This window comes from Nannobrachium achirus (assembly GCF_963921795.1).
Source record: "Nannobrachium achirus genome assembly, chromosome: 8".
NCBI lineage: Eukaryota > Metazoa > Chordata > Actinopteri > Myctophiformes > Myctophidae > Nannobrachium > Nannobrachium achirus.
This window is the reverse complement of record NC_137817.1, coordinates 69,579,800-69,607,238: the sequence shown is the minus strand read 5'-3', so window position 1 is coordinate 69,607,238 and position 27,439 is coordinate 69,579,800. Positions and strand designations below refer to the sequence as shown.

Below are 27,439 nucleotides of genomic sequence, written 5' to 3'. Positions count from 1 at the left end.
CAGCTTCTCATGGACAACGGCCCATTGCTAAGGCACCGGTCTTTTCTGATTGGTCAGGTCCTCCCTTCTTTCTTGTTCATTTCCAAAGAATAATAAAAAAATATATATATATATCCATGACAAAAATTATATTACGACTTTAAATTAATAAAAAAAAAGGAAGGAAAGCTTAAAGTAAAGAATACAAAAATATATAGTGCAAATAGTGCCAGGCATTCCGTCTTTCTCCTTTTTCTTGCCTTTTCTTCTCAATCCTCCATTGTTCAATAAAAAAAAGAATATATTTATAATATATATAAAAAAGAATAACCAAGTCTTTTCTTGTTGAGCAGCAGCAATAAATATTAAATAACATAAGTGAATATAGATCCTCTGGTGCTATTGTCGACAGGTCAGTGCGCCTCGCAGAGGGTCTTCGCCAGACGAGAGATGATAGGGTGGTCTTTTCTCTCCCGCTGGGCTGCTAGGCTCTTGCAGAGGGTCCTCACAAGTTGAGAGGTGCTGGGGTAGGACTTCTTTTCTCCCCCGTTGGGCTGGTAGACTGTCAGAAGCCAAGGCTACACCTGAGGGAGAGACACAGAAAGACTTGAGTCAGTCATCGGCGTACATGGTGATAATACATGTTCAGCAAATGAAGACCGGGATTGCGTGCAAACATGCTTGAATTTTCAGTGGGGAGGTCAGGGTTTTGTTGTATTTGTGTGCTTGTTCTACAATGGAACTCACTATAGGCACAATTAGTATTGTGTGTTTTCCCAAATGGGCGAAACTGAAAAATACCTAAAATGGTATCTCTTAAATACTAGTCACAGCTGAAATGAATATCAATGAGACATCTTGGTCTACTTTGGACGGCTTTACAGTGAGGTACAATGAGAGGAATATTTGAAAGAGAACAGTTTTAGACTCATAACGGGACCATTTGTCACATTATCGTTCTTCTTTTTGGCTATAATTCCCATCAGGGGATCCCCGGCAGCGGCTCATCCCTTCCCCATGTCTCTGTTTTCTGCATCTTCCTCGGCAGGAACGTGCAGAGAATGTTAGAGAGGCAGGGCCTGAAATAATAGGGCCTTTGTTGAAAATATTGAAAATAGCCAACCTCCAAGCTCACAAACGCGTCAGGTATGGCGTTTCTTTCACCATAGTGAACTGCATTCATGGTCTGGAAAAGGCACTTTTTTTTTACAGACGGGTAAAAGGGAAGGGGCTCCCAGACCCCTTTGATGTCTTATGTGTGCACGTGCCTGTTCCACATGCAGCCAACCTGCACGGCGCTCTCTCACCACATTCCATCCTCGGCCTTCTCTCTTCTCCTCTTGCCTGCACGGCAGCTCCAACTTAAACATCCTTCCCCAATGTGTATATATACATCTCATACCAGGGACGTGCAGAGAATATTAGAGAGGCAGGGGCTGACATTTCTAAAAGGGCCTTTTGGTGAAAATATCGAAAATAGCAGACCTCCGAGCGCACAGTGAGCTTGGAGGTCTGCTATTTTCAAAACTTGCATTCATGGTCTGGAGAGGGCACTTTTTTTACAGACGTTAAAAGGACAGGGGCTCAAGCCCCCTTTGATGTCTATGTGTGCACGTGCCTGTCTCATACCTCCTCGGTACATGTCCAAGCCATCGACATGCACATTGTTGAATGAGGTGCTATTTGAACGCGCTGTTTACCATTTATGAAGATTTTACATAAATAAGTTAACCACGTTAGCCCTTTCATTTCACAGAACATTCTTGGATAAAGACTTAAGATTAAATCCCGTTTTATACTTTGTTATACGACCGTGTCACAAAAAAAGAGCAGATCAACAAGCAAAGCTTGTACATCCTCTGTTTCCGCCATGTTGGAACATTTTCGGCAGCTAAGAAAAAGACTCTTTGTGTGGACAGAGCCCATAATCGACGTTTGGCAACGTGTTTCTTACCTCTGTCGCAAACACACACTGGTCTCCCTGCTCGGGAATGATGAAGATAGGATGGTAAATCCCACCCACTGAGGGCACCTTGATGGATGAGTCACATATCTTACTGCTAGAGAAAGAGAGAGAGAGAGAAAGAGGCAGGAATGTTAGTATAAGAAAACAGCGGGAAGTAAACAACCCTCATGTGTGTAGGTGAGGTGTATCTGTGTGCGTGCGTGCGTGCGTGCGTGCGTAGTTCAGCTGCGATAAGACGTGATCAGATAGGCATCAGATACACAGGCCTGTGCAGAGACGGGCTCTGGCACGTTTCACACATCAACTACAAAACACAACTGGGACAGTTCTCAGAATATGACACTAGAGTTCAAGTGGTTAATATAAAAAAGGAGAAAAAAAGTTTCTATCACTCAAAGATTTGGAGGACCCCCTGTAGTAACTCTGAGGACCCCCTAGGGGTCCCGGACCCCCTGTTGAAGACCCATGGTCTAAGGTGAAGAGCTATCACTTCACCGTGATGACGTTTTCTAGCTATCACCTAAACATGTATAACAAAGTCTTAGGTGATAGCTAGGAAACTACACCACGGTGATGGCTTATCACCGCAGACTGTACTATGATAGGGCCATGGGAAAATCCTAATCTCACTTTCAAATTCTTCCTGAAATGTTGCGTGCGCTGTGACCGGAGTATAAGCTCCATTACCACGGAGATGCACGAGACAAGATTCACTTCCTTGTTTACATTTTGAGTAGCAGACAACATGAAACTCTGAGCGTCGATGGAGACGTGTCGGTGGCTACGGTCACTTTGTTTACGTGGTATCCTATACCTTCAATGTACATATTGTTGTTTTGATGCTAGCTTCTTGGTTTACGTCACTGTGGATGGAAGAGTGCCTGCTAAAGGCCTCAACTGAACATTCTAATTGCGGTGCGGATTGCGCCATCCGACAATTGTCGCTCAAAGCATGAAATTGGCCTTCAGACACAGAGAGACAGACAGACAGACAACTAGAAAGACAGACAGGATGCAACGAAAACGAGATCCTTACATGTCAAACTTGGCCTTGGTCAGGCGGCCCTCCTCGTTGGCCAGGTTGCGCTCGGCCATCTTGTTCTTGTACGTGGACAGGTCGTCGGCCACTAGCGCCGCCGCGTCCTTGTTGGACACCTTGAACTGCCCACCCGGGGGGGCGAGGAAGGCCTCCTTCTCCCTGGCACTCCCCGGCAGCGGCAGGCCGGCCGCCGCCGCGCCGCGGTTGTTCACCGCCACCAGGTCGTTCTTGACGGCCGAGGAGGACGCGGCCGCCAGCTTCCGGCTGCGCCGGCGCAGCATCCGGAGGACGAAAACCGAGGCGCACGCCAGGAGAGCCAGGGTGACGACGCCCAGGGCCACGGTCACCGCTAGCGCCGCGCCCTCCTTCTCCTCCGTCCGGGGCGTCACCACGGTGACCACCACGGGGACCACCACGGGGACCACCACGGGGACGTTGTCGTACTCGCAGCGGGCTCCCATGAAGCCCGGCGGGCAGCGGCACACCGGGCCGCTGAAGTGGGTGTAGCAGGTGCCTCCGTTGAGGCACAGGTCCCCGCCGTCCGGCGCCGTGCAGGCGTCGGCGCGCACCGAGCAGTCGCGGCCGGTGAAGCCCAGCGTGCACGTGCACGTGAAGCCGTTGACGCCGTCCACGCACGTGCCGGCGTTGTGGCAGGGGTTGGCGCGGCACTCGTCGACGTTGGTGCGGCAGCGGGGGCCGGCGAAACCGGGGCGGCACCGGCACTTTACGCTGTGGCCCAGGTCTAGACACAGACCACCTGGAGAGAGAGAGAGAGAGAGAGAGAGAGAGAGAGAGAGAGAGAGAGAGAGAGAGAGAGAGAGGGGTTTAGTTTGGGTCTTACAAACTAAAAACTGTGGTGGAAAAACACATTTTACTTGAGTAAAAGTACCAATACTGCAATGTAGAAATAATGTAGTAAAAATCCGGGATTCAAAATTCTATTGAGTAAAAGTACAAAAGTATTGGTATGAGAATGTGCTTTAAGTGCCAAAAGTAGACAATACACATTATACAGAAGGTCCTCTTTCAAAAGTGTTCAAATGTATAACATTTGTCGAAACCTTTTGAAAACTGCAGATATACAAGCTCACAATGAGTTGCATTGTAGGTAGATGGGCTATTTTTAAATTGCCGAAATGTATATAAAGTGGCTAAAGTGGTTAATGTATGTTTTCTACAAATCTACAAAGTAACTAGTAACTAAAGTTTTGAATTAATTGTAGTGGAGTAAAAGTACAATATTTGCCTCTGAGATTACTACTACTACTCCAATAAAGTAAAAGTACCTCAACATTGTAAAATGTACTTAGTTACTTTACACCACTGACAAAAAAATTACAATGACAATAAAAAAAACATGACAAACGGCGAACATGGCAGACATGCGAGAGTGCAGTCGAGCTGACAGCGTCTGGGGACTGAATCTCTGCTCCCCTCCACTCTCCTATCTAACATCAGGGTCTATAACGCTATAGAAAGCTGCTCCCCTCCACTCTCCTATCTAACATCAGGGTCTAGAACGCTATAGAAAGCTGCTCCCCTCCACTCTCCTATCTAACATCAGGGTCTAGAACGCTATAGAAAGCTGCTCCCCTCCACTCTCCTATCTAACATCAGGGTCTAGAACGCTATAGAAAGCTGCTCCCCTCCACTCTCCTATCTAACATCAGGGTCTAGAACGCTATAGAAAGCTGCTCCCCTCCACTCTCCTATCTAACATCAGGGTCTAGAACGCTATAGAAAGCTGCTACCCTCCACTCTCCTATCTAACATCAGGGTCTAGAACGCTATAGAAAGCTGCTACCCTCCACTCTCCTATCTAACATCAGGGTCTAGAACGCTATAGAAAGCTCTCCTATCTAACATCAGGGTCTAGAACCCTCCACTCTCCTATCTAACATCAGGGTCTAGAACTATAGAAAGCTCACAATGCATTGCGATGCTCGTAGATTGGCTACTTTCAGTCTATTTCCCGTCAATCAGTCATCCTCTGGCACAACAACAGAGAGAGCCGATCAACAGGACTCCATCAAGGGAACGCAGGAGGTATTTAAAGTGGTAGGACGCACCGGAAGATAAAATCCAGACTCCTCCTTCGGTAGGATTGGTAAAAAAAACTATCTAATCTATGTTGAAAAACCTCACCTTTTGATTGGGTGGAGTATGTGAGGGGCGATCACTTCCTGACTAGAAAGTATCTCGAGCAAGAACCTTACAAGTACCTCAAGAAAAGCATTTACCTTGACAGTAAGTACCTTCCCAATGTATGCATGTATGAACGAATGGACCATTGTAAAGTGCTTTAAGCACTTGGAAAAGTGCTATAAAAATGCAATCCATTAAGTTATATTATTATGTGTGCTTATTTAAGGTACTTTCTTCCTTAAAGAAAGTACCTGGTTGCACCGGACCACTCGAGGGTGTATAGCAGAGCGGTCAAACTACTTCAGGAGCACGAAATCAAACCGTCATTTGCAATTTGCAACAAGGAAACGAGGTGTAATATGTCTTTAAGATGGAAGTGAGTTGAGGATGTTTACTGTAAACACGGACGACTTTGAGGGAGAGGAGAGAGAGAGAGAGAGAGAGAGAGAGAGAGAGAGAGAGAGAGAGAGAGAGAGAGTGATGGCAGGAAGCCAAGACATGTAGGGAAGGAGGGTGAAATGCCTCAAGAGGAAGCAGGAAAACATTCCAGCAGTTGCACCGCTGCCAACAATGCTTGCCTACAGCAATGGTTTCTCAGACTCACGGACCAGGGTCCGTGAGGGCTAAATGACTGATAGTTAGGAACCAAATGGGACCCTTACAGGTCTGTAACAGGTCTGAAGAGTGTATAGCTGGAACCAAATGGACCTGTGCGTGTGTGCATTTGGTTCCAGTTCCAATGCATTGTGGTCAACCACGAAAGCCCTAATTTGTACTTCAGCGACAATAGCGCCAAGCTAATTATGATTTTTTTTATAATTGAAAATGTATGCCGGTAAATTACACGAGCCCCAAAACATTCTGTGGAGGTTCTAACACTCTTTTTAAAGACGTGCATGCATGCTTCAAGGACGTTTATTAATGACGTCAACAAAAATATAGACCTATTTTATTTGATTACGTTCAGTTTCGTCGCATCAATGTGTGGCTTATTTTCCGTCCGTATATTGTCACTGTCGGGCAGAAACCTCGTATCTCCAAGTTTCAAATTTGTATATTTCTTCGCAAAGCAAAGCCCTGCTTCATCCTACAAGGCCATTGCACAAAAGTAGTGAAAACAGCTGATCTACAAGCACACACTTGTAGATCAGCTGTTTTCACTAGTTTAAATCATTTTAAAAATTATAAATACAAAACAAACGGTTTTGGACATACAAGGTTTCCACCCGACAACGACGATATGTTTTGTGAACAATGGAAAGAAAAGCTGTGAGTATTGTTGTACTATAGCCTTAATTCAAACTGGATATGAATTGTATTTAGGCAGGATTCTACATCCGGGGACAAACTGGCCTGAAGTCCTGTTTGTCGGGCGCAACACAGGGGCATTGGCACCTCCTGTGGGAGCCTCTGCAATGCATTATGCATTATTATTTGTTTGTGCACTGAAAATAGCAGATCTACAAGCCCCACAATGCATCTCAGTGCGACACGCTGTGGGCTTGTAGATCTTCCCTTTTTACGCCTTTCACTCCTCAGGTAAACAGTGGGCAGGTGGGGAATGCAGTACGTGCACCATGAGAATTGGTGACGGTTCGCTTGGAGAGTAAATGGGGGAGAACGAAACCAAAAAACGAACAAAAAAAGGGACTAAATTAAATTTGGCAAGCAGAGAGAAAGTGGACCGAGAGGTCGTTCGGCCATGCACTCAGAGACACTTCCTTATATGGTGTTTGCGTGTTAGCATGCCTAGCGCCGCAGCGTTGCAACACAACTCCAGAAGAGCAGCTTCACTTGACAACAGCACTTAACACATGTCTCCGTTTGTTAGGAGTGGGGGGAGAGCGCACACACGCACACACACACACACACACACACACACACACACACACACACACACACACACACACACACACACACACACACACACACACGCACACACACACACACACACACACACACACACACACACACGTGCGAGCACACACACACACACACACACACACACACACACACACACACACACACACACACACACACACACACACACACACACACACACACACACAGACACACACACACACACATAGAGAGATTGCACATGTGCAAGCAGTGTTTCCCACACACTAATGAGGGCCTCTGGGAGGTCAGTGTGAAAACACAGATACAGCATGTACACACGCGCGCCTGTGTGTGTGTGTGTGTGTGTGCGTGCGTGCGTGCGTGCGTGCGTGTGTGTGTGTGTGTGTGTGCAAGTTTCTTGTGATACTTTTTTTTTTATCTGTGTTTTGCAATGTCAGCGTTATCTGTCGAGGCTATCATTAAGTGTTTGCCTCATAATAAAACAACCATAGTGCAAGCTGTAGCACTGCCAAGCCGTTTAGGAGCCTGTTGTTCACACAAGGGTAGCATAAGTGACATATTTCTATTTGTAAAATAAAATGCTTTATGTTCATTTAGTAATCGTTGCTATGGCGTGTATTGGTCTCCCCGTTACAGTTACAATTTAAGTATTTAGCAGACTCTCTTAATCCGGAGCTTGGCGCTTTTATCGCTGAAGTATGCATTAGAAATGGAACCAAATGCACACACACACACACACACACACACACACACACACACACACACACACACACACACACACACACACACACACACACAGGTCCATTTGATTCCAGTTGTACACTCCAGTTTCGTCTCTCTTAATAAACAGAAGGTTCGTTTCAGTGTGGTTGTCCATTGCCAATTAATTGCAGAGTAACACATTTATCAGCTACGATCTTAAAGTGTTTCACTTCCAATATTGTCTGCATTTGTTTGTGTCGTCACTTCCAATCTCACTTGTTTATCACAATGCACTGTACTGAGTGAGTTCTCTCTCCTGATTGGACAACACTGGTATCCTGACCTGAAAATGAATGTTCTATAGCTGCAGAGATGAGAGAATATCGCCACTGTCACAGAATCCTCCTATCTCCAAGTTTCAAATGTGTATGTTTTTTTTTTTTTCATAAAGTAAAGCCCTGCTTCATCATAAAATGCTGTCGCACAAGACTAGTGAAAACAGCCGATCTACAAGCACACAACGCCTCGCAGTGCGAGGCGTTGTGTGCTTGTAGATCGGCTGTTTTCACTAGTTTAAATCGTTCTTGAAATGATAAATACAAAACGAACGGTTTTGGAGATACTAGGTTTCCACCCGACAACGACAATATGCTTTAAGGTGTGTTTTCACTACAGGGAAGCGGTAGGGTCAAGTTGTTAAAATGCTAATTTGGCATACCATGACAACAATAGAAGGCTGGCATGTGTACTGTACTGCATGCCCAGAAGGACTTCCCCATCTACACGAGGAAGGGCGCTGCTTAGTTAGAAAGTCACACAATCTGCACAAGCGTACTTTCTGCCAAACAAACCATAAAAGAAAAACGAGAGAATTCCCCCGGTGGAGACTACAGAAAACAACACAGCATCTACATTAGCTCGGTGGAAAGGTTCTCCAAATTTCCCTCAATGACAAGTGTTTCACACGTCTAAAAGACAACAACATTTGTCTGTATTAGTAGCTATTAGCCTGTCTGTCTGTCTGTCTGTCTGTCTGTCTGTCTGTCTGTCTGTCTTTTTGCCTGCCTGCCTGCCTGCCTGCCTGCCTGCCTGCCTGCCTGTCTGTCTATCTGTCTGTCAGCAGCAGCAGACAGGTCTATCAGCATGGTGCCAGCCTCACATTCCAGACAGTGTGGAACTCCAGGAGCATTTCAAAACAAAGCCAGAAGTTACTGGCTGGAAGCAGAGAGTGAGATTAACCACTTCTAGAAGCCCTATTTTTTAACGAATAAAATAAAACAATAGACCAATGGGCTATTATTGTTTTTATATGTACATATAAGTATGCCTTTTTCAATCGCTGGGAGCCCGGACCCCAATCTATATGGTAGAATTCTGTGTTAATTGAACTTGCGGAGCGTGCACAATATTTGTACACTCTCAGAGTTACAGACCCGTAAGGGTCCTATTTGGACCGCTGCTGGTCCCTGGACAGTGGTTGAGAACTGGTGTCCTTAAAGCACTAAAACATACAAACTTAAATTGTGACAGAAACGTGCTTCTGTGTGGTTCCTTTCAAGCTGATATTCTGTAAGGTGACATTTGATCTAGGAGCGTACAATGGATTGTCGGTATGGCCTAGATGTACGGCTATTTTGTTTGTTATTCATTTTATTGCAGCTATTTTACCTTTATATCTAATTTCATTACAAGGCTTAGTTATCACAGCATTCTATCTCCTTCTTATTGTATTGTTTTGCACACTGTTGGGAAGTTTGATGTATAAGAATTCCCCTGCCTAAATACATACTGACTATACTGTATATTGAATATGTATAAACAATAAACGCCATGAGCTTTGAACCCTGATAAACCCTGCTGTTAAGCAGAGTGCTTTGCCACTGAGCTCAGTATGTGAGCACAGCACAGGGTGAGAACAGCTATTGATCTACAGTATGCATGATTGAGTTTAAAGGATTACAAATTGGGCCATTTTGCAATAGGTCAAGTTCCTCAACAATCGAGGCCAACAACAACTGTGTTGGTCTGCCATCATCACACCTTATTGCCCACTTGAAGACCACTTGGGATTGGCATTATCTTGGTAAAATAAGATTCTTTGTCAAGGAGCCGCCGGGGACATGAAAGATTGTTGCAAGACCTCCCAGGGAAGAACAGTGGTTCCAGTGGTGGAAAAAGTACTCACATTCTTTACTTAAGTAAAAGTATCAATACTGTAATGTAGATGTACTCTGTTACAGGTAAAAGTCCGGAAAGTCCGGAATTCAAAATGTACTTGAGTAAAAGTATGAAAGTGTTGGCTTCAAAATGTACTTTAAGTACCAAAATTAAAAGTACTATATGTTTGAAAATAGCAGATCTACAAGCTCACAATGTGTCGCATCGTGACGCGTTGTGAGCTTGTAGATCGGCTATTTTCAAATAGCCACGGTATAGAATAGGGCTAAAGTGAATTAATGTATGTTTTATAATATAATCATTTATATCTGCAAAGTAACTAGTAACTAAAGTTTTCAAATAATTGTAGTGGAGTAAAAGTACAATATTTGCCTCTGAGATGTAGCGGAGTAGAAGTAAAACTACTGAAAACTGGAACTACTCAAGTAAAGTACAAATACCTCAAAACTGTACTTAAGTACAGTACTTAAGTAAATGTACTTAGTTACTTTACACCAACATAAATGAATCGCCCTCTAAGGCAGCATTTTAGTTTTGTTTAGATAACAAAGGAACGTCCCCCAGATTGTCCTGCAGTTGCTCGACTGGTCTCGAAAAATAAAAATGAATACATAAATGAATAGGCTAACTGTGTGACAATGTGGTCTCGTATATACCAGTGTTTCTCAAAGTGGATTTCAGGGACTCTCTAGGTTCCTAAATTGACCCTTACAAGTCTGTAACTTTGACAGCGTACAAATGGAACCAAATGGAAGTTGAGGGGAGACCTTGAAATTTCCACGTTTTAGAAACACTGGTATATACATTGCATTAAGAAAGTATGCTGGTGATTTCTGTCTGCTGCTGCGGGGAAGAGCGCTCACCTTCCACCAAAGGTCTAGGATAAAAAATAAGCGAGGGATTAGAGTGACAGAGACAGAACATGCTGCCCCTGTTGAATCAGAACATCCCGTGGAGTTGGTGAATCGCTTGATAACTTCTCTTACTTCCAAAGAAAAAGTATGGTAGGTAGGATATTAGACCTTTTCACCCTGCTTGCTGCAGTTTCGTTTACACTCAACGAAGGTGTGTGTCTGAATCCTAAATAACGTAGAAAAATAATGAGCCTTTTCTGACTATGTTTTGGTTGGAGGGGAGAGCTATAGAACGAAACAGAACCAAAATGGAAGTCATTTAACATGTCAGAATAACTAATATAATTTCAAAGTAATAGTCTAATATGTGGTTGTGGCTTGCCCTGTGTTATTGTGAGACCAACCACTCAGCGTTGCATGTAGACTAGTGTTTGCTATTTGCTATCGTCAAAACACTGCATATCTCTACACATTAATGGACAGTGTACAAATGAATAAGAATAAACTATTTATGCATTCCAAGTATGAACGTCGACAGCACCATTCTGTTCTTTCAATGAAATAGAACCAACCAGCTAAATCCAGAGGAGAGTTCTGATCTCTTGATTTCATTCGGTATGGGTGAGTGTGTCATTGAGTGTCATTTAGTGGCTTCTAACATTCCCAGAGACAACTGTCAGACGGCCGGCACAAGCCTGGGGGTCGCACCTACGTGACAAGTGTGTCCTTTGACATGGACCCAGGGCTCATTTAGGATGTCACAGGTGAGATAAGTGTGCTCTTTCAAGGGGTACAATAAAAAAGAAAATGTGTTTGCTACTCTGCCATGCCAGTTTCCCAGGCTTACAGCTCCGGACGCATATGACAGAAGCCATGTGACAGCTGGTGGTGGCTGAGGTGAGTGCAAAAAAAACCTTTGTGTGTATGAACAGATGCTTCACACTCACGGCTAACAATGCTATTTGAAGCAGGGAACTGCTCTTTCTTAACCGACGACAAATGTGTGGTGTTGGTAATAAAAAAAAGTAGGTCTGAGCAAACGTCACGCCCGTGGTGTAAGGGTTAGGGTGTAAGGCAACCAAAAATAAACGTTTAAACCTTTGGAGCATGATCCTTACATGTCTTTATAGTAATAAAGAATATATACAAATCAAATGTGTATTTCTTTATAGTAATAAAAAAAAGTACAAATCAAATGTGGAACATGTAGCACACAGGAAGACACCGAACCCTAACTTTGACAAAAGAATTAATACAATAAAATAAACGTAACCAAAAAATACCACGGGGTGAGAAAGTGTTAAATCCACTTTCATGTTTTGTTTATCGTCAACAAAATGTGCTTTTCACAGGATAAAGATGAAAGAATTTGAGGCTCAAGTATAGTCAAGTCAAGTATATCGTCGTTGTCGGGCAGAAACCTCGTATCTCCAAGTTTCAAATGTGTCCGTTCTTTCGCAAAGTAAAGCCCCGCTTCATAGCACAAGGCCGTCGCACAAAAGTAGTGAAAACAGCAGATCTACAAGCACACAACGCCTCGCACCGCGAGGCGTTGTGTGCTTGTAGATCGGCTGTTTTCACTAGTTTAAAATAATTTTTAAAATGATAAATGAAAAAACGATTTTGGACATACAAGTTTTTCACCCGCCAACGACGATATCAGGGTTCAGGTGGTTAAACAGAAAAGTGTGCACCAGTCAGTACTGAAGTGATCTACGTTCCACACGGAGGCCCTAATTGACCCTCATATCCCTGCGAGAGTTCTGGTCAGTTTTGGTCACTTACAGTTGAAGTACAAACATGGCCCTGAAACGGCAACTGTTCCACCAACACTCCTTCCTCTGAGTAAAGCTACGGTGGTGTCGCTTTCCAACAAGAACTGATTTACGAGCTAACAACCCTTGGCGAAGGCTATTATAGCTCATAAATGAGCAAAGATGAAACAGATCGGGTGCATGTTATAGAGCCCTGAGGGACTTCAGTCAGCTAAGTACATAGGGACTAAGTGATTAATAAACAAAGTACATACGGATACTTTGTAGTAGCTGTGTGGTAATCTGTTCACAGCTACGTTTAACCTTGGTGGGAGGGTGAAGCATTGTCAGAAAGGTTCAGACAGTGGCCAAGGGGTTGGCATTAGTGTTACCCAAGCAACTTTTACTCCCTGAGGCGTCATTTGGGTATGGAAAAGAATGGCAGCTGCCATACCTTGGCTACAGGGGAAATAAATAAAATGTACTTCTTCAAATAAATTCATGATGTTACTAAGGCAGTGTTTCTCAACCTTTTTTCTGCATGGGCACACTTTTCATGTCCCAAGAATCCATGGGCACACCAACATTACTACGGGGATGTAAATATCGTCACTGTCGGGAAGAAACTTTGTAACTCCAGGTTTCAAATTTGTACGTTTCTTCGCAAAGTAAAGCCCTGCTTCATCATACAAGGCTGTCGCACAATAGTAGTGAAAACAGCAGATCTAGCTTATATATACTGCTATCTCTGCAGTGCATGAAAGTTTGCTTGAGTATTCACATTATAAATGAGTTTTGAATCACAATAACAGAAGTCAACAAACATGGTAGTGAATGCTCTAACATAGTATAGTAGCTGCATGATGGTTAATGCTCTTTATGCCCATACATCTGTCTGTCTGTCTGTCTGTCTGTCTGTCTGTCTGTCTGTGCCCCTTTTGTATGGCATAATCTCTATATATCTTTCTATGTCCCTTTGTGCCTTTTCTGCCTATCCAACCCACTTCTGACGGTTCTCAAGATATACAAAGGACAGGTACCTACACACACTGCACACAGAGGTTTGCGTCATTTGTAGTTTTGATTTAGTTAAATGGTAGCAAATGCTGTGACATGTTAGCTACATGAAAGTTCATGCTCTAACATGGTCATGGTAAGTGTCACTACAGTTCTCAACGGCTTCGGCCCTACCCAGCCCGAAAACGTTGGTCGGGTCGGGTAGTGTAGGAATACAAAATTATCTTTTCTGTTTTCATTGAGCCCGAGGCCTGGCCCCTACTAATTAGCATACATTTTAGGCCCTACCCTACCCTAAATGTCGGGTCGGGTTCGGGTAGGGTCGGGTTCAGGCAGAAATTGAGAACTCTAAATGTCATTAACAAGGTGCTGACATGGTAGTGAATACTGTAACATTTATCAGTCTGTTTGTGTGTCTCCCACATATCTCAAGAACCGCCCGACAGATCCACTTCAAACCTGCCGTGTGTACTGCCGAGGGCCAATGGCAGTGTTTAATGATATAGCAGATTTAAAAAACAACGCGGAAATGATGGGTGCACAAGATTGTTTTGTTAAAAGCTCTAGGCCTACACATAGCTCTATGTTGTGATAGTCATTGCTAGCATTGATAGGAGTGTTTGTTCAGTAACAGGAGTCTCCCGCTCTCTCCAACTCGTTTGTAAAACAGACAACAGAATTACAGGTGGGTTACAAATGTCCTCTTCACTTACAGTTTCACTTGTTTAGCCTGGTGTCATTGGATACCCCTGATACTGAACACTGTATAGCAATGATTGCTATCAGAAGTATTATTACTATTATACTATGCATCTCAATCTCTATAGGCCTAATGCATTATAAACATATTCCATAAATGTGATATGCTTATAACACTGTATATTTTTATAAACACTCACAAAAGCTCATAATGCTTTTAAAACAGATTATAATAGATTCATACTTGACTTTATAAGTAATTATAAGACAATTTGTATTATTGTTATCAAGCATTTGTTGTTCAAGCACTTGATCATTGTTATCAAGTGTTCATGAGTTCTTGTAATAGAATCATACAGTGTTATAAGCAGGTTATTTTTGTATGTTCATAACACATTATAGACATGGAATGTCAATGGGCAAGCGTTACCAAGTATAGGGTGTCAAAGCATCTCAATAATTACCAATTGAAAGGATAGGATTATGTAACCTAAATAATATAATTACAATTAAATGTTTCAAACACTTAGTCACTTTGTTGTTGTTTTTTAGCTCCCAGTGGATTTCTCTCTCTCTCTCTCTCTCTCTCTCTCTCTCTATTCAGATTCATTCTGATCATCATTTCACTCGTAGCCTATATTCTGCCACAATAACCATTCCACATAGTATTTTTCACAACTTCTCTAAAACATTTGTTTACACTGTACGAGAAGTTTATCAATTCATGTACGTTTACGTTAAGAGATTCCATTTCTGACAATGTTGTTACGCTCCAAAATTACCCTCATTTGAACTGAATTCTGGGAATGGCAGTTCTAACCGAGAACTGGGCCACCATAGGCGTCAACAAAAAGACTACTAAGATGGATGTTACACATTTTTTAACTTTAACTTCATTACTTAACTATTCACGAATAGTGATTTTTAGTATTCGAATTATTCTACCTCAAAGTATTCGAATAGTGGAATATTCAACAGGACTGGACAAACTGTCAAATATTAAGTAAGCAAGAGGCGAGCGTTGCGAGGCGTTGTGAGCATGTAGATCTGCTATTTTCACAATATTTATCTGTGGAACAGAGTCACATTAAATGTAATACCTACAATTCCAAGTGCTTGTCAGGGTGGGGGTCCCCAGTTGAAATATGTTTATTTGGGGGTCACGGCCTAAAAAAAATTGAGAACCCCTGGTATAGCGCATTAACAAATTCATCCACCAGGGGCATTGACAACTCATTCTTATGACTTCCTATCTAGCCAAGCTTTATAAACCATGAAGAAATATATATATACAGTATATATTATTTTTTTAAATAAAAATAAAATAAAAAAAAAAGCGAATATTCGACTTTGGTGAACAATGCCGAAATAGTGACTTTGATATTCGAATATTCTAATATTTGGTGAATGCCCTGGTTCGTTGTGAAATCACTGAATCACTGTCTTGGAATGGGAAGGTTGCTGGTCCAATCCTCGGCTCCTCTTCGCTGCATGTGGAAGGCTCCTCGAGCAAGGCACTGAACCGTGCCTTGCATGGTTTCAACCACCATCAGTGTGTGAATGTGAAAATACATACATAGAGAAAAGCTCGATGGTACATGGCACATGTATGCGCCACGCACCATTTATGAGAGCGAAAGAAGCATGGCATCTTACCGTTAGCACAGGGCTCGCTGCTGCACCCGTCAATCGTCTTCTCGCAGTTGGAGCCAGTGTACCCGGGCGGGCACCGGCAGCTGTACCCGCCGGCCGTGCCCGGGACGCAGGTGCCCCGGTTGAAGCAGGGATCGTCGGCGCACGTCATGCCGCTGATCTCACAGTTCTTCCCGTAGAAGCCCTGGGGGCACGTGCACGAGTAGTTGTTCTCCAGGTCCTGGGAGGGGAGACAGAGAGTAGGTAGGATGTTTACATACGATGGCAACGCAAGGACGCCATTGACACCATATTCCCAGAGTTCGTCCACTACATAATTCACCAATCGGTGTTGAGGCTGATTGCCGGGGAAGCTTTCCTTCACTGCCATCGGTGTTGAGGTTATGAGCTTCTGTGGCGATAACCTCTGTGCTCCATCTACCTATGCTATTTTTGTCTAGATTGATATTTCTATGCATTTGATGTATTGCTGTTGATGTGTTGATGATTGCCTTGCTTATTGTATTGATGTATTACCTTGCTTATTGTATTGATGTATATCTTGCTTAAATCGCTCTGGATTGAGAGCGTCTGCTAAATGCCTAAATTGTCAATTGTAAAGTGTAACCTTTTTAGCTTTATCGTTGACACGTGAACACACCTGGCATTCGTTTATTTTAGGCAAATTGTTGAAATCAGCTTGTAGCGCGCGCGTAGATCAGCTATTTTCAGCTTGCAGATCAGCTATTTTATTTTTTCACATTAATTACTGTATATATTATATATATCATTTTGACATAACTAGGTTTCCTCCTGACGGGGCGCTGCGTCACACGCTGTGCGGTGTCGTCAATGACTTACGTTGCAGCTGCCTCCATTCTTACACGGGTTGCTGTCGCACTCGTTGGTCTCGATGTCGCAGTTGTTGCCGCTGTATCCCGGGCGACACGTGCATGTGTAGCTGCCCTGCCCCGTGTTGGTGCACGTGGCGTCGTTGCGGCACGGCCGGTGGTTGGTGCAGTAGTTGAGGTCTGCGGGAAAAAAGAAAATGATATGGTCAATAGCTGTGTTGGGTTTGGACGGCAGCGAAGACCAAACACAAGCCACCTACCTACCAACTTGAAGATCAACACATTTTATGGTGATCTTTGACTGCTGTCTTGTTATTAGAGAAATTGAAGCTCCGAAGAAGACACTTTGCACCTATTAATCTTCATTAACAATGTTAAGATTGTTAATGACGATTATTAACATCCTGGAGTCCTGGAGTATAAATGGACCTCAAGTATTTCCCTCTACACCAAATCTGTTGTCCGAAAATAGTCAAATAAACCTGCGAGCTCGCTCCCAACGTGTCACATTGTATTGCAACCCTTTGTGAGCTTGTAGATATGCTTGTGCCTCCACTGATGTCACACTGAGGTCACAACGGATATCCTGCTGATGTCACATGGTACAGTTCTCTCAAGATAAATGACTCTGTAAATGATGTGTTTTACCACAGACAAAAAACACCTACACCTACGTAATGTCATAGAGTTGCCCAATCATGATGATTTTCACATTTAAGCTACTAGTTTGAAGGTTTGCGTTTCCACTTCGCAGAGTTTTAACCCGAATGCTGTTGTTGTCTATGAATATCTGTGAATGTCAAACTCAACACTTCCACACGTGCACGCAGGTACGCCAACTTTGAACACATATTTGTAATAATGGTCTGTCTTGTCATGTCTTGTCTGGTCCCATTGCAAAGAGTCCTTTATTATTCTGTGCACAACTAAAGTGCAAAATGTTTCAAAGTTGAAACAACTACAAAACTGGTACATTCATGTACCAAGTCCAGAGTTACAAAAGAAGCGTAATTCTTGGAGCCATGACCTAAATTCCACCAGGAAGTCAGCCACAGATGCAGAGCTGTGACACCGTCGTGACAAGGGACGGTGTGAGGGCCCGGTCGTCACCGCTTACAGCTTTATGGTTGCAAATGGTTTTGTTGCGCTGATAGGAACCTAAAGGCCTCGAGCAGCTGTTTACAATTGATTTAATCCCACAGTGCAACGTGTCCTGTAGCATTTCTGAATGGTCAAACAAATGTTGACCATGGGATCAAATCAAATAAATTAAATGCTTGTAAAATGGTACAGATGCCCCAATTTATTTTGTATTTTTTTTTTTTGTCAGACCTTAATTATGATGTAGACTGTGTTACCTTCTTACTGTACTCTGTACTCCGTTCTTTTTTTCTTGTATCTTTTTCATACTTCTCTGTAACTTTGTAAATAACCTTATACTGCTGTGCTGCCACTGGGCAACTGATTTTCCCCTTTGGGATAATAAAGGTATCTATCTACCTTCGTATTATGTCCCTTCCTGTGGATTGTTCACCTTTTGGGGATCTGTACTGCATGGATTGTTACCATTGCCTCGTGTAATACTTGCTGCTTATTATGCTTTGTGTTTATATGCATATGCAGACGTCTTTGCCATGGACACATTATGTCCATTTATGTTCCATTTGTACACTGTGTGTACACACACACACGCGCACACGTGATGAGGACATGGGCAGACTGGACAGGGTATGGTGGTGGAGGTGGAGTGTGTCACTTCAAGGCTTCCAACTTTTCTCCCAGGGACAGCTGTTAGACGACCGGCACAAGCCTGGTGGTCACACCTACGTGACGAGTGTGTCCTTCGACATGGACCCGGGCTCATTTAGGATGTCACAGGTGAGATAAGTGTGCTGTGTGTGTGTGTGTGTGTGTGTGTGTGTGTGTGTGTGTGTGGGTGTGTGTGTGTGGGTGTGTGTGTGTGTGTGTGTGTGTGTGTGTGTGTGTGTGTGTGTGTGTGTGTGGGCTACTTTCAAGTACTCCCGTTTCCCAGGCTCACGGCTCTAAACGCATGACAAAGGCCTCGTTTTAACACCTGGGATTAATTACACCGAGAGTGAGTTCATGAAGTGACTTTTGCAGTCGTTAATCCTGGATTCTCTTCTCCTATTCTTCTCTTTTTATAATCATTCACCGTGAAAAAGTGTAACACAAATGAAAATTCCCCTTGTATTCGAAGCATCGTGGGGACAAGGAATTGGTCGACCCTTTAATTAATTAATGAATTCCGCAAATTACGTAATCAAATGGTGAATTTGATTCAATTTTTACTGCCTTCTTTTTTTCCTTCTCCGTCACATTTGAAAGCTATTTTGAAGAATCGTGAGGAATCCGTGCTAAAGCTGTCCGATGAAAGAAATCCTGTTTCGGTTTTCTCAACTCGAATCCCATGCACGTGTGGGATTGGAAATGTGTCTGTTGGACCGGCAAATGACTCGTTTCACACTTTAAAATGAGGCAAGTTGACTTTGAATGAAGTGTGAAACGCCAGAGAAGGTGTTTAAAGTCATGTACTTCCTGAGCCACTAGCGTATGCTAATCCCCTCCGGTAACACTTCTAGGTCACTTCTTGATTGTATGAGCTACAATTATGTTCAATATTTTCAGTGGTAGAAAAAGTACATACATTTTTTACTTGAGTAAAAGTACCAATACTGCAATGTAGAAATACTCTGTTAGGGTGCCCTCACACCAAAATACCTAGAGTGGAATCTGCCAATGCATTTCAATGAGAATGTAGCGTTTTTTTGCAGTAATCCTCTACTGGCAAAAAACACTCCATTCTCATTGAAAAGCATTGGCGGATTCCACTCTAGGTATTTTGGTGTGAGGGCACCCTTAGAAGTAAAAAGTCTGGAATTCAAAATGTACTTGAGTAGAAGTACGAAAGTATTGGCGTCAAAATATACTTCAAATAATACAAGTACAAAAATGTTTGAAAATAGCAGATCTACAAGCTCACAACACGCCGCATCGCAACGCATTGTGAGCTTATAGATCGGCTATTTCCAAATAGCCTAGGTATAAAATAGGTCTAAAGTGGATTCATTTATCATTCATAATATTATAATTTATACCTGCAAAGTAACAAAAGTTTTCAAATAATTGTAGTGGAGTAAAAGTACAATATTTGGATCTGAGATGTAGTGGAGTAGAAGTAAAAGTACTGAAAACTGGAACTAATCAAGTAAAGTACAATTGCCTCAAAACTGTACTTAACTACAGTACTTAAGTAAATGTACTTAGTTACTTTACACCACTGATCTTCATATAATGTGTCCTCAATTGTGCTCATTAAAGATGAGCATTAAAGGAGTAGTTCACCCCCAAAATGACTTTTTTTCTATTGATTACTCATGCCATGGAGACTTGAGTTAAATCATATTTTGTTGTATTTCTGTCTCATTCCTAAGACAAAAAATTGATTATAGTAAATTTACCCCATTGATTCCGGATGGGGACCCGAATGCATTTGGGTCCCCATCCGGAATCAATGGGGGTACATTTATTGTAATGAAATGATTGTCTTAGGAATGAGACTAAAACTAAAAAAATATTGTTGAACTCAAGTCTCCATGGCGTGAGCAATCAATAGAAAAAAAGTAATTTTGGGGGTGAACTACTCCTTTAACTCCTGTCTGCTCACTCTGTGCTTCATTGGTGGAATGTTCAGACCATACCGATGACATCATCAATGGGGATTCCAAGGTAACAGAAACCATGGCGTCTCTCTTACCGGAAAGTCGGCGTGCCGAAATGGAAGCCTTTGTTATTGAAATGATCACAGTTAAAAGAGAAATTGAAATCTGGTGTCAAATGACCAGACCTGGCTAATGCTGATGCCACTAGTATAGCGTCGTTGTCGGGTGGAAACCTTGTATGTCCAAAACCGTTTGTTTTGTATTTGTCATCTAAAAAATATACTAAACTAGTGAAAACAGACGATCTACAAGAATCTGTGCTTGTAGATCGGCTGTTTTCACTAGTTTAAATCATTTTTAAAATGATAAATACAATACTGGCTTTCAAGCAGTTTCAAGGGGCACACTTGACCCTTCTCAGGGGCACACCAAAAGGTCCCCAGGCACAGTGGTTGAGAAACACTGATTTAGAAGACACTTATAGAAAACCAAATGTACTCTTGTGCGGTTCACAGCGCAGACCGTACCTTGGTCGCAGAAGAGTCCTCCCCAGCCCTCCTTGCAGTTGCACTGCCAGGGTTGCGCGCAGGTCCCGTGCAGGCAGCCCGGGTGCTGGCGACACTCGCTGCACGACGGGCCCTGCCAGCCCTGGCGGCACACACACTCCCCCGGGACCTCGCAGTAGCCGTGGGGGCCCGAGCACCCCGTCGCACAGATGGCTGTTTGGGAGAGAGAGAGAGAGAGAGGGGCGGACGGACGGATGGAGGGAAAGAAGAGAGAGAGAGACAGAGGTAAGGATGGATGTAGTGACGTGCGGTGGCGTAAAGTAACTAAGTACATTTACTTAAGTACTGTTACTTGAGGTGTTTGTGCTTTACTTGAGTGTTTTCCAATTCCCAATGCTTTTACTTCTTACTCCACTACGTCTCGGATCCAGATACTTTTACTCCACTACATTTATTTGAAAACTTTAGTTACTAGTTACTTTGCAGATATACATTATGATATTATAAAACATACATTAACCACTTTAGCCCTATTTTATACCTAGGCTATTTGAAAATAGGCGATCTACACGCTCTACAAGATCTACAACCCGTCGCAATGCGACGCGGTGTGAGCTTGTAGATCTGCTATGTTCAAACATTTTGTACTTGTTACTTTCGGTACTTTTTTTTTGGTACCTTTAGATGCCAATACTTTCCTACTTTTGCTCAAGTACATTTTGAATTCTGGACTTTTACTTGTAACAGAGTATTTCTACATTGCAGTATGGATACTTTTACTCGAGTAAAACATTGGAGTACTTTTTTCCACCACCGGTGACGTGCGTGCGCGTATACGCGCGTACCCTCGTTCTTCATTCGCGTCACAAAACAACCTCCCCTCCCTTCCCCTTCCCCTCTCTGCCCCAGCCTGGCCCCTCTCTCTCTCTCCCTCACACACACACACACACACACACACACACACACACACACACACACACACACACACACACACACACGCGCACACACACCTCCCCGAGAAGAAGAAGTATTTGTTAAATGCTCAATGAAGCAGCTGGTCTTCACAACAAAAGCAACACATGCCATGTCTTTTCACGCAAGGCAGCGCACATTAAGTTCAAGCGCGTGTCCCCTGTTCAGGCGGGCGGCCCGGGGGCCCATTTTTTCTTTTCTTTTTTTTTGGGGGGGGGGGGGGGCAAACAAAAGGAACAGACCTCAGCCAACTCCATCCACTCGCACACTGCAACCCAGGATGGTGTTGACAACTGCTTGACTTAACAATTTCAAGGTTGAGCCAGACCCCCTTATTCTCTATTCTTATACCCCCCCCCCCCCCCCCCCAAACCACGCACTGTGGGGAAGGGGGCTAAGATGTCGTTATAATAGGCGGACATCTTCCAAATATATACATTTTAAAATGTTGATTTTCCCAACCATTTTCCAAAGATTTTGGAGAGAGGAAAGAAATCCCCTCACTAAAAAGAAATTGGTCTAACGTCATGGTGCTAAGATATGGCGGAAACCTAAATAAACCCTTAGAGTCCTCAACGGGCCTGAAAATTAAGACCCGGCCCTAACTGGGCCCTAACTGGGCCGATCCGAGGCCCTACCCGGCCCGACTAGTTAGCATACATTTTAGGCCCTACCCGGCCTGAAAACGTCGGGTCGGTTCGGGTATAGTCATGTTTGGAAAGAATTTAGTAATAACATAACAAAAAAATATATTTTCTTTTTTCATTGAGCCTGAGGCCCTACCCGGCCCGACTAATTAGCATACATTTTATGCCCTACCCTACCCTAAATGTCGGGTCGGGTTCGGGTAAGGTCGGGTCCGGGCAGAATTTGAGAACTCTAAACCCTATACGTCTCTCAACACAAAAAATGGCTCAAAATCCGAGCAGCATTTCATATGAACGCCTGTGCGTGACGAACATTAAATCTTTGGAGATCGGAGCAGCAATTTCATAAACGCGCCAGAAGCGCGAAGGCGGAGCGGCGATGACATTGAACGTTTAAATCTTACGATCGGAGCAGTATTCCCCCGTCCACCCAGCCAGACAGAGGCGCTTCCCGGCCGGGTCGCAGGCGTAGTGGCCGAAGGTGTCGTCGCGCGGCCGGCAGTAGGTGGAACAGGCCTCGCCGTGGTAGAAGTCGTCGCAGAGCACGCGGTAGGAGAAGCGCAGCTCGCTCTGGTCGCCGGCGTGCGCGTCCTGGGACCAGTCCTCGCCCACGTCCAGCCGGCGCCCCGTGGCCAGGCGGCTGATCAGGTTGTTCTGGTTGTCTGCAAGGAAAAGTGAGTTATTTTTATTTGTTTTAATCCATATATTGTCGTCCAATATATGTCCAAAACCGCTCGTTTTGTACATTTTAAAAATGATCTAAACTAGTGAAAACAGCAGCTCTACAAGCACACAAATTTGGAAACTTCGAGATACGAGGTTTCTGCCAGACAGTGACGATATATATCCACTTACTTGAGACACCTGACAAGCGGACAAGCCTTAATGCAGAGCCCTGTTATGATATGTTTAGCCAGTGGTTCTCAAACTTTGACATTTGTAGGTCTCCCCTTAACTTTGTCAAAGTTAAAGACCTGTAAGAGTCAATTTAGAGCCCCATAAGGGAGTACCTGAAATCCACTTTGTGTAAGGCTATATATGGCAAACATAGAACCCATTTGAGACCTGAGGCTACAAAAGCCTTCTAAATATGTTAGTTCTCTTCACGCTCAGGACTTTCCAAAGAATGTTTCGAAAATAGCAGATGTACAAGCGCTTTTTTTAAATAGACAATGCTACAAACCTAAAATTGCAACAGACGCTTCCCAGTTTTAATAGAGTTGAATACTTGGTGTTATAAATAAACAAAATAAACTATTGAGAACAGTGGCCCCTAGTGGCGAAGGTATGTAACAGCGAGTGTTCCTACCTGTGGACAAGTCATCCGATGACTCGGCATTCCAGGCTTCGATGATCAGAGAGAAGGTCCCCTGAAATGGGATATATGTGTCGGAGCCATTAATAAACCATAAGCCATTCATTACACTCATGCATAAATCATATACAGCTATGATGATCATAATATGAATGATTTAACGCGCGCATATTTTGGTCAATTATTAAGCACTTGAACCTTTCTTTCTGCGCAAAACCGTTGTGGAAAATAGCCGGGGCGGCTTATTTTCAGCGAAGATTTTCAGTGGGTCTAAATTGACCTATACAATTCTGTAACTCTGACAGTGTACAAATGGAACCAAATATTCGGTTTCATTTGTACACTGCCAAAGTTAAAGGACAACTTTTTTTTCTCTTTTTTTTTTACAACAAGGGTTCATATGTTAGATTGAGAAAATAAAAGATGAGTGTTCAAATGTTTTCATTTAATTCTTTCTATAGTTTTAGCGATTTTAATGACTTTGATTTCAGTGGTTGCATGGGGGCATGCGTGCAAGTGGCTAAATATGTCTTTTTAGACACAATAAGCCGGCGATATCTTTACAGTAACATTCCTAGCCCCCATAAGTAACATCTGCCCATGAAGGATTGCGGTGCATCTTGGGAATAGGCTTGTGTCTAAAAAGACATATTTCGCCACTTGCACGCATGCCTGCAACCATTGAAATTAAAGTCATTAAAATGATAGAAAACAGTAAATGAAAACATTTTAACACTCATCTTTTAAATACAATCTAAAATGTGAACCCTTGTTGTAAAAGAAAACTGAGAAACACTGTTGTGTGTGTTATTTGTTTTGTTTTGTTGTTTTTCGTACCGGCCACTTGAAGTGAAAGGGCACGCGGATGGGCGCGCTCTCCGACACAGAGTTGCTGTCGGCGGCGAAGATTTGCGTGAGCGCCGTGCCGTAGGTGCACGGCGGCTCGGGGTCGATGACGTCCTGCGAGTGCTTCAGGCACACGCGGAAGAAGATCTGGCAGTCGCGCAGCGACAGCGCCTTGTGCTGGCACGCGCCGCGCGCACTGCTGAACGACTGGATCTTCAGCTCAAACACCCCCGAGGACTCCACCTGCGTGGAGAGAGAGAGAGAGAGAGAGAGAGAGTTGATTGATTAATTGAATATTTTATTGACATTTTAACCACTTAAACCCCATATGGTTTGTCGGAATCCCTCAGGGCTCTGTACGAGTGTCTTTTCTGTTTTCTGTTGTTGTGGGGAAAGCTTTCGCTGAAAAGAGCCGATCGGCGAGCTTGATCTCTGCTCTCTGCCAGCGAAAGCCTTCCCCACAATACGGATGCTGCATGGGGTTAGTGGTTAAAAAGTACAGTAGGCCAAAAAAACAAACACCAAATGGATCTCTCTCACACGCACGCACGCACGCACGCACGCACGCACGCACGCACGCACGCACGCACGCACGCACACACACACACACACACACACACACACACACACACACACACACACACACACACACACACACACGCTAAAGGCTGTTTCCATTAAAGATTCAACACCAAAAACAACTGAACAAACAACAGGGTGACAAACAACTACACAACACGTACAATATTAAAATGTACAGCTTCAAACAATTCATAGGCCTATGTGTGAGAGAAAGAGAGAGAGAGAGAGAGAGAGAGAGAGAGAGAGAGAGAGTGAGAGAGAGAGAGAGAGAGAGAGAGAGAGAGAGAGAGAGAGATGGGCTATGGGGGGGGGGCTCAGCTCCCGTGCGTAAAAGCAGAGGCGTCAATTGGGTATGGCAAGCTATGGCAGCTGCCATGCCTTGGTTACAGGGGGGAAATAATAAAATGTACTGTAATCGTTGCCTGTTGCTAAGGTACGGCAACATGATTGCCGTACCGTAGCTTTTTCTGAACTGACGCCGCTGCGTAAAAGTGCATTTTGCGCATGAGAGCGGCAGTTTCATATTCCATTTCCCCCCCATATAAGCACGCGCGCGCGCAAACGCACACGCACACGCACACACACAGTCACACACAGTCACACACACACACACACACACACACACACACACACACACACACACACACACACACACACACACACACACACACACACACACACACACACAGTATCAGTAAGATCAGTAGGCTATAGGCTACTCACCAGTTGCGTTGATATCAAAAGTAAAAGACATGGCAGCGGTAAGAAACGGCCCATGTTGGCGCTCAGCGGCAGACTGCAGACCCGCTGCACTGTCTGTCCGTCAATAGAAATCCCAACGGCTCCTCCAAGAGAGTAAGAAAGTTAAGAACGTCGGGAAAGAAAACAAAAAAGAAATATCCGTTATGGAAAAAAATAAAAAATAAAATAATAGCTAAATATGAAGAGTAAAAAAATATAAAAAACATATAAAAACGCTATAAAACTATGTTGGCTTGCGTGTAAAGGTGGATCAGATAAAGCAGAGAGCGGTGCGGTGTGTCCTTGTCCTTGTGAGTGTGTGTTTGTGTGGACCGTGCTGCTCTAACCTGAGGGGGAGTGTGTGTGCGTGGGGCTTTATACTAGCTCCCTCCCCCCGGCTGGGAGGGAGGCGCATGCACGGAGGCTGTGCGTGTCTATTACCCCACGGAGAGAGAGCTCCTCAACCACGCGCGCGTGGTAATAGACGGCAGTGGTGGAAAAAGTACTCACTTTTTGTTTTAAGTAAAAGTATGAATACTGCAATGTAGAAATAGGCCTACTCTGTCACAATTAATAGTCAGGGAATTCAACATGTAGCCTAAAAGTAGCCTACAAAAGTATTGGTATGAAAATGTACTTAAAATAGCCTACCAAAAGTAAAAATAGCCCTACTCGTTATGCAGAATGTACTATTTCAAGTTTTCAAATGCAATATAATATTTTGAAAATAGCAGATCTAGAAGCTCACAATGAGTGTGGCCTACACAGTGGTGGAAAAAGTACCCACATTCTTTACTTAAGTAAAAGTATCAATACTGCAATGTGATCTAAGCACTCTTTACAAGTAAAAGTCCGGAATTCAAAATGTACTTGAATAAAATTATTAAAGTATTGGCATCAAAACGTACTTAAAGTACCAAAAGTAAAAGTCCAAAATGTTTGAAAATTAGCAGATCTATAAGTTCACAAGCGTTGTGAGCTTGTAGATCGGCTATGGCTAAAGTGGTTAATGTATGGTTTATAATATTATTACTTCTATCTACAAAGTAACTAGTAACTAAAGTTTTCAAATAAATGTAGTTGAGTAAAAGTACAATATTTCAATCCGAGATGTAGTGGAGTATAGGCCTACTAGGCCTAAGTAAAAGTATTGGAAATTGGAAATACTCAAGTAAAGTACAAATACCTCAAAATTGTACTTAAATACAGTACTTAAGTAAATGTACTTAGGTAGGCTACTTTACTCCACTGTCTGTGTGGGGGGCCCCCCCACAGGCTGTGATTTGCTCTCGCCCCGCCGAGGGCAGTTCCACACGGGCCGGGGGCAGATTGGGGCAATAGTCTATTTAGAACAAAATGCTGGCGTTAATAATGGCCCTGTCGACACGAGCTGTCGGGGTGACACGCGCAAACAAACGGTGCAGGCCAGGGCAGGGACACATGCGTGCGTGCACGTGTCCCAAACGCGCTT

At 43.5% G+C, this 27,439-nt stretch overlaps 1 protein-coding gene across 1 annotated transcript; it reads right to left on the bottom strand.

The window, feature by feature from the left end:
* Positions 1-392: 392 nt before the first annotated feature.
* On the bottom strand, positions 393-26,004 carry LOC308290301 (delta-like protein C; the record flags this gene model as incomplete). Its single annotated transcript, XM_080732086.1, has 10 exons — positions 393-557; positions 1,934-2,039; positions 2,982-3,741; positions 15,853-16,069; positions 16,690-16,859; positions 20,887-21,078; positions 22,889-23,146; positions 23,794-23,854; positions 24,637-24,888; positions 25,951-26,004. 10 exons carry the CDS (start codon positions 26,002-26,004, stop codon positions 393-395), a joined length of 2,235 nt encoding a protein of 744 aa, XP_080588212.1.
* Between the last annotated feature and the right edge of the window lie 1,435 nt (positions 26,005-27,439).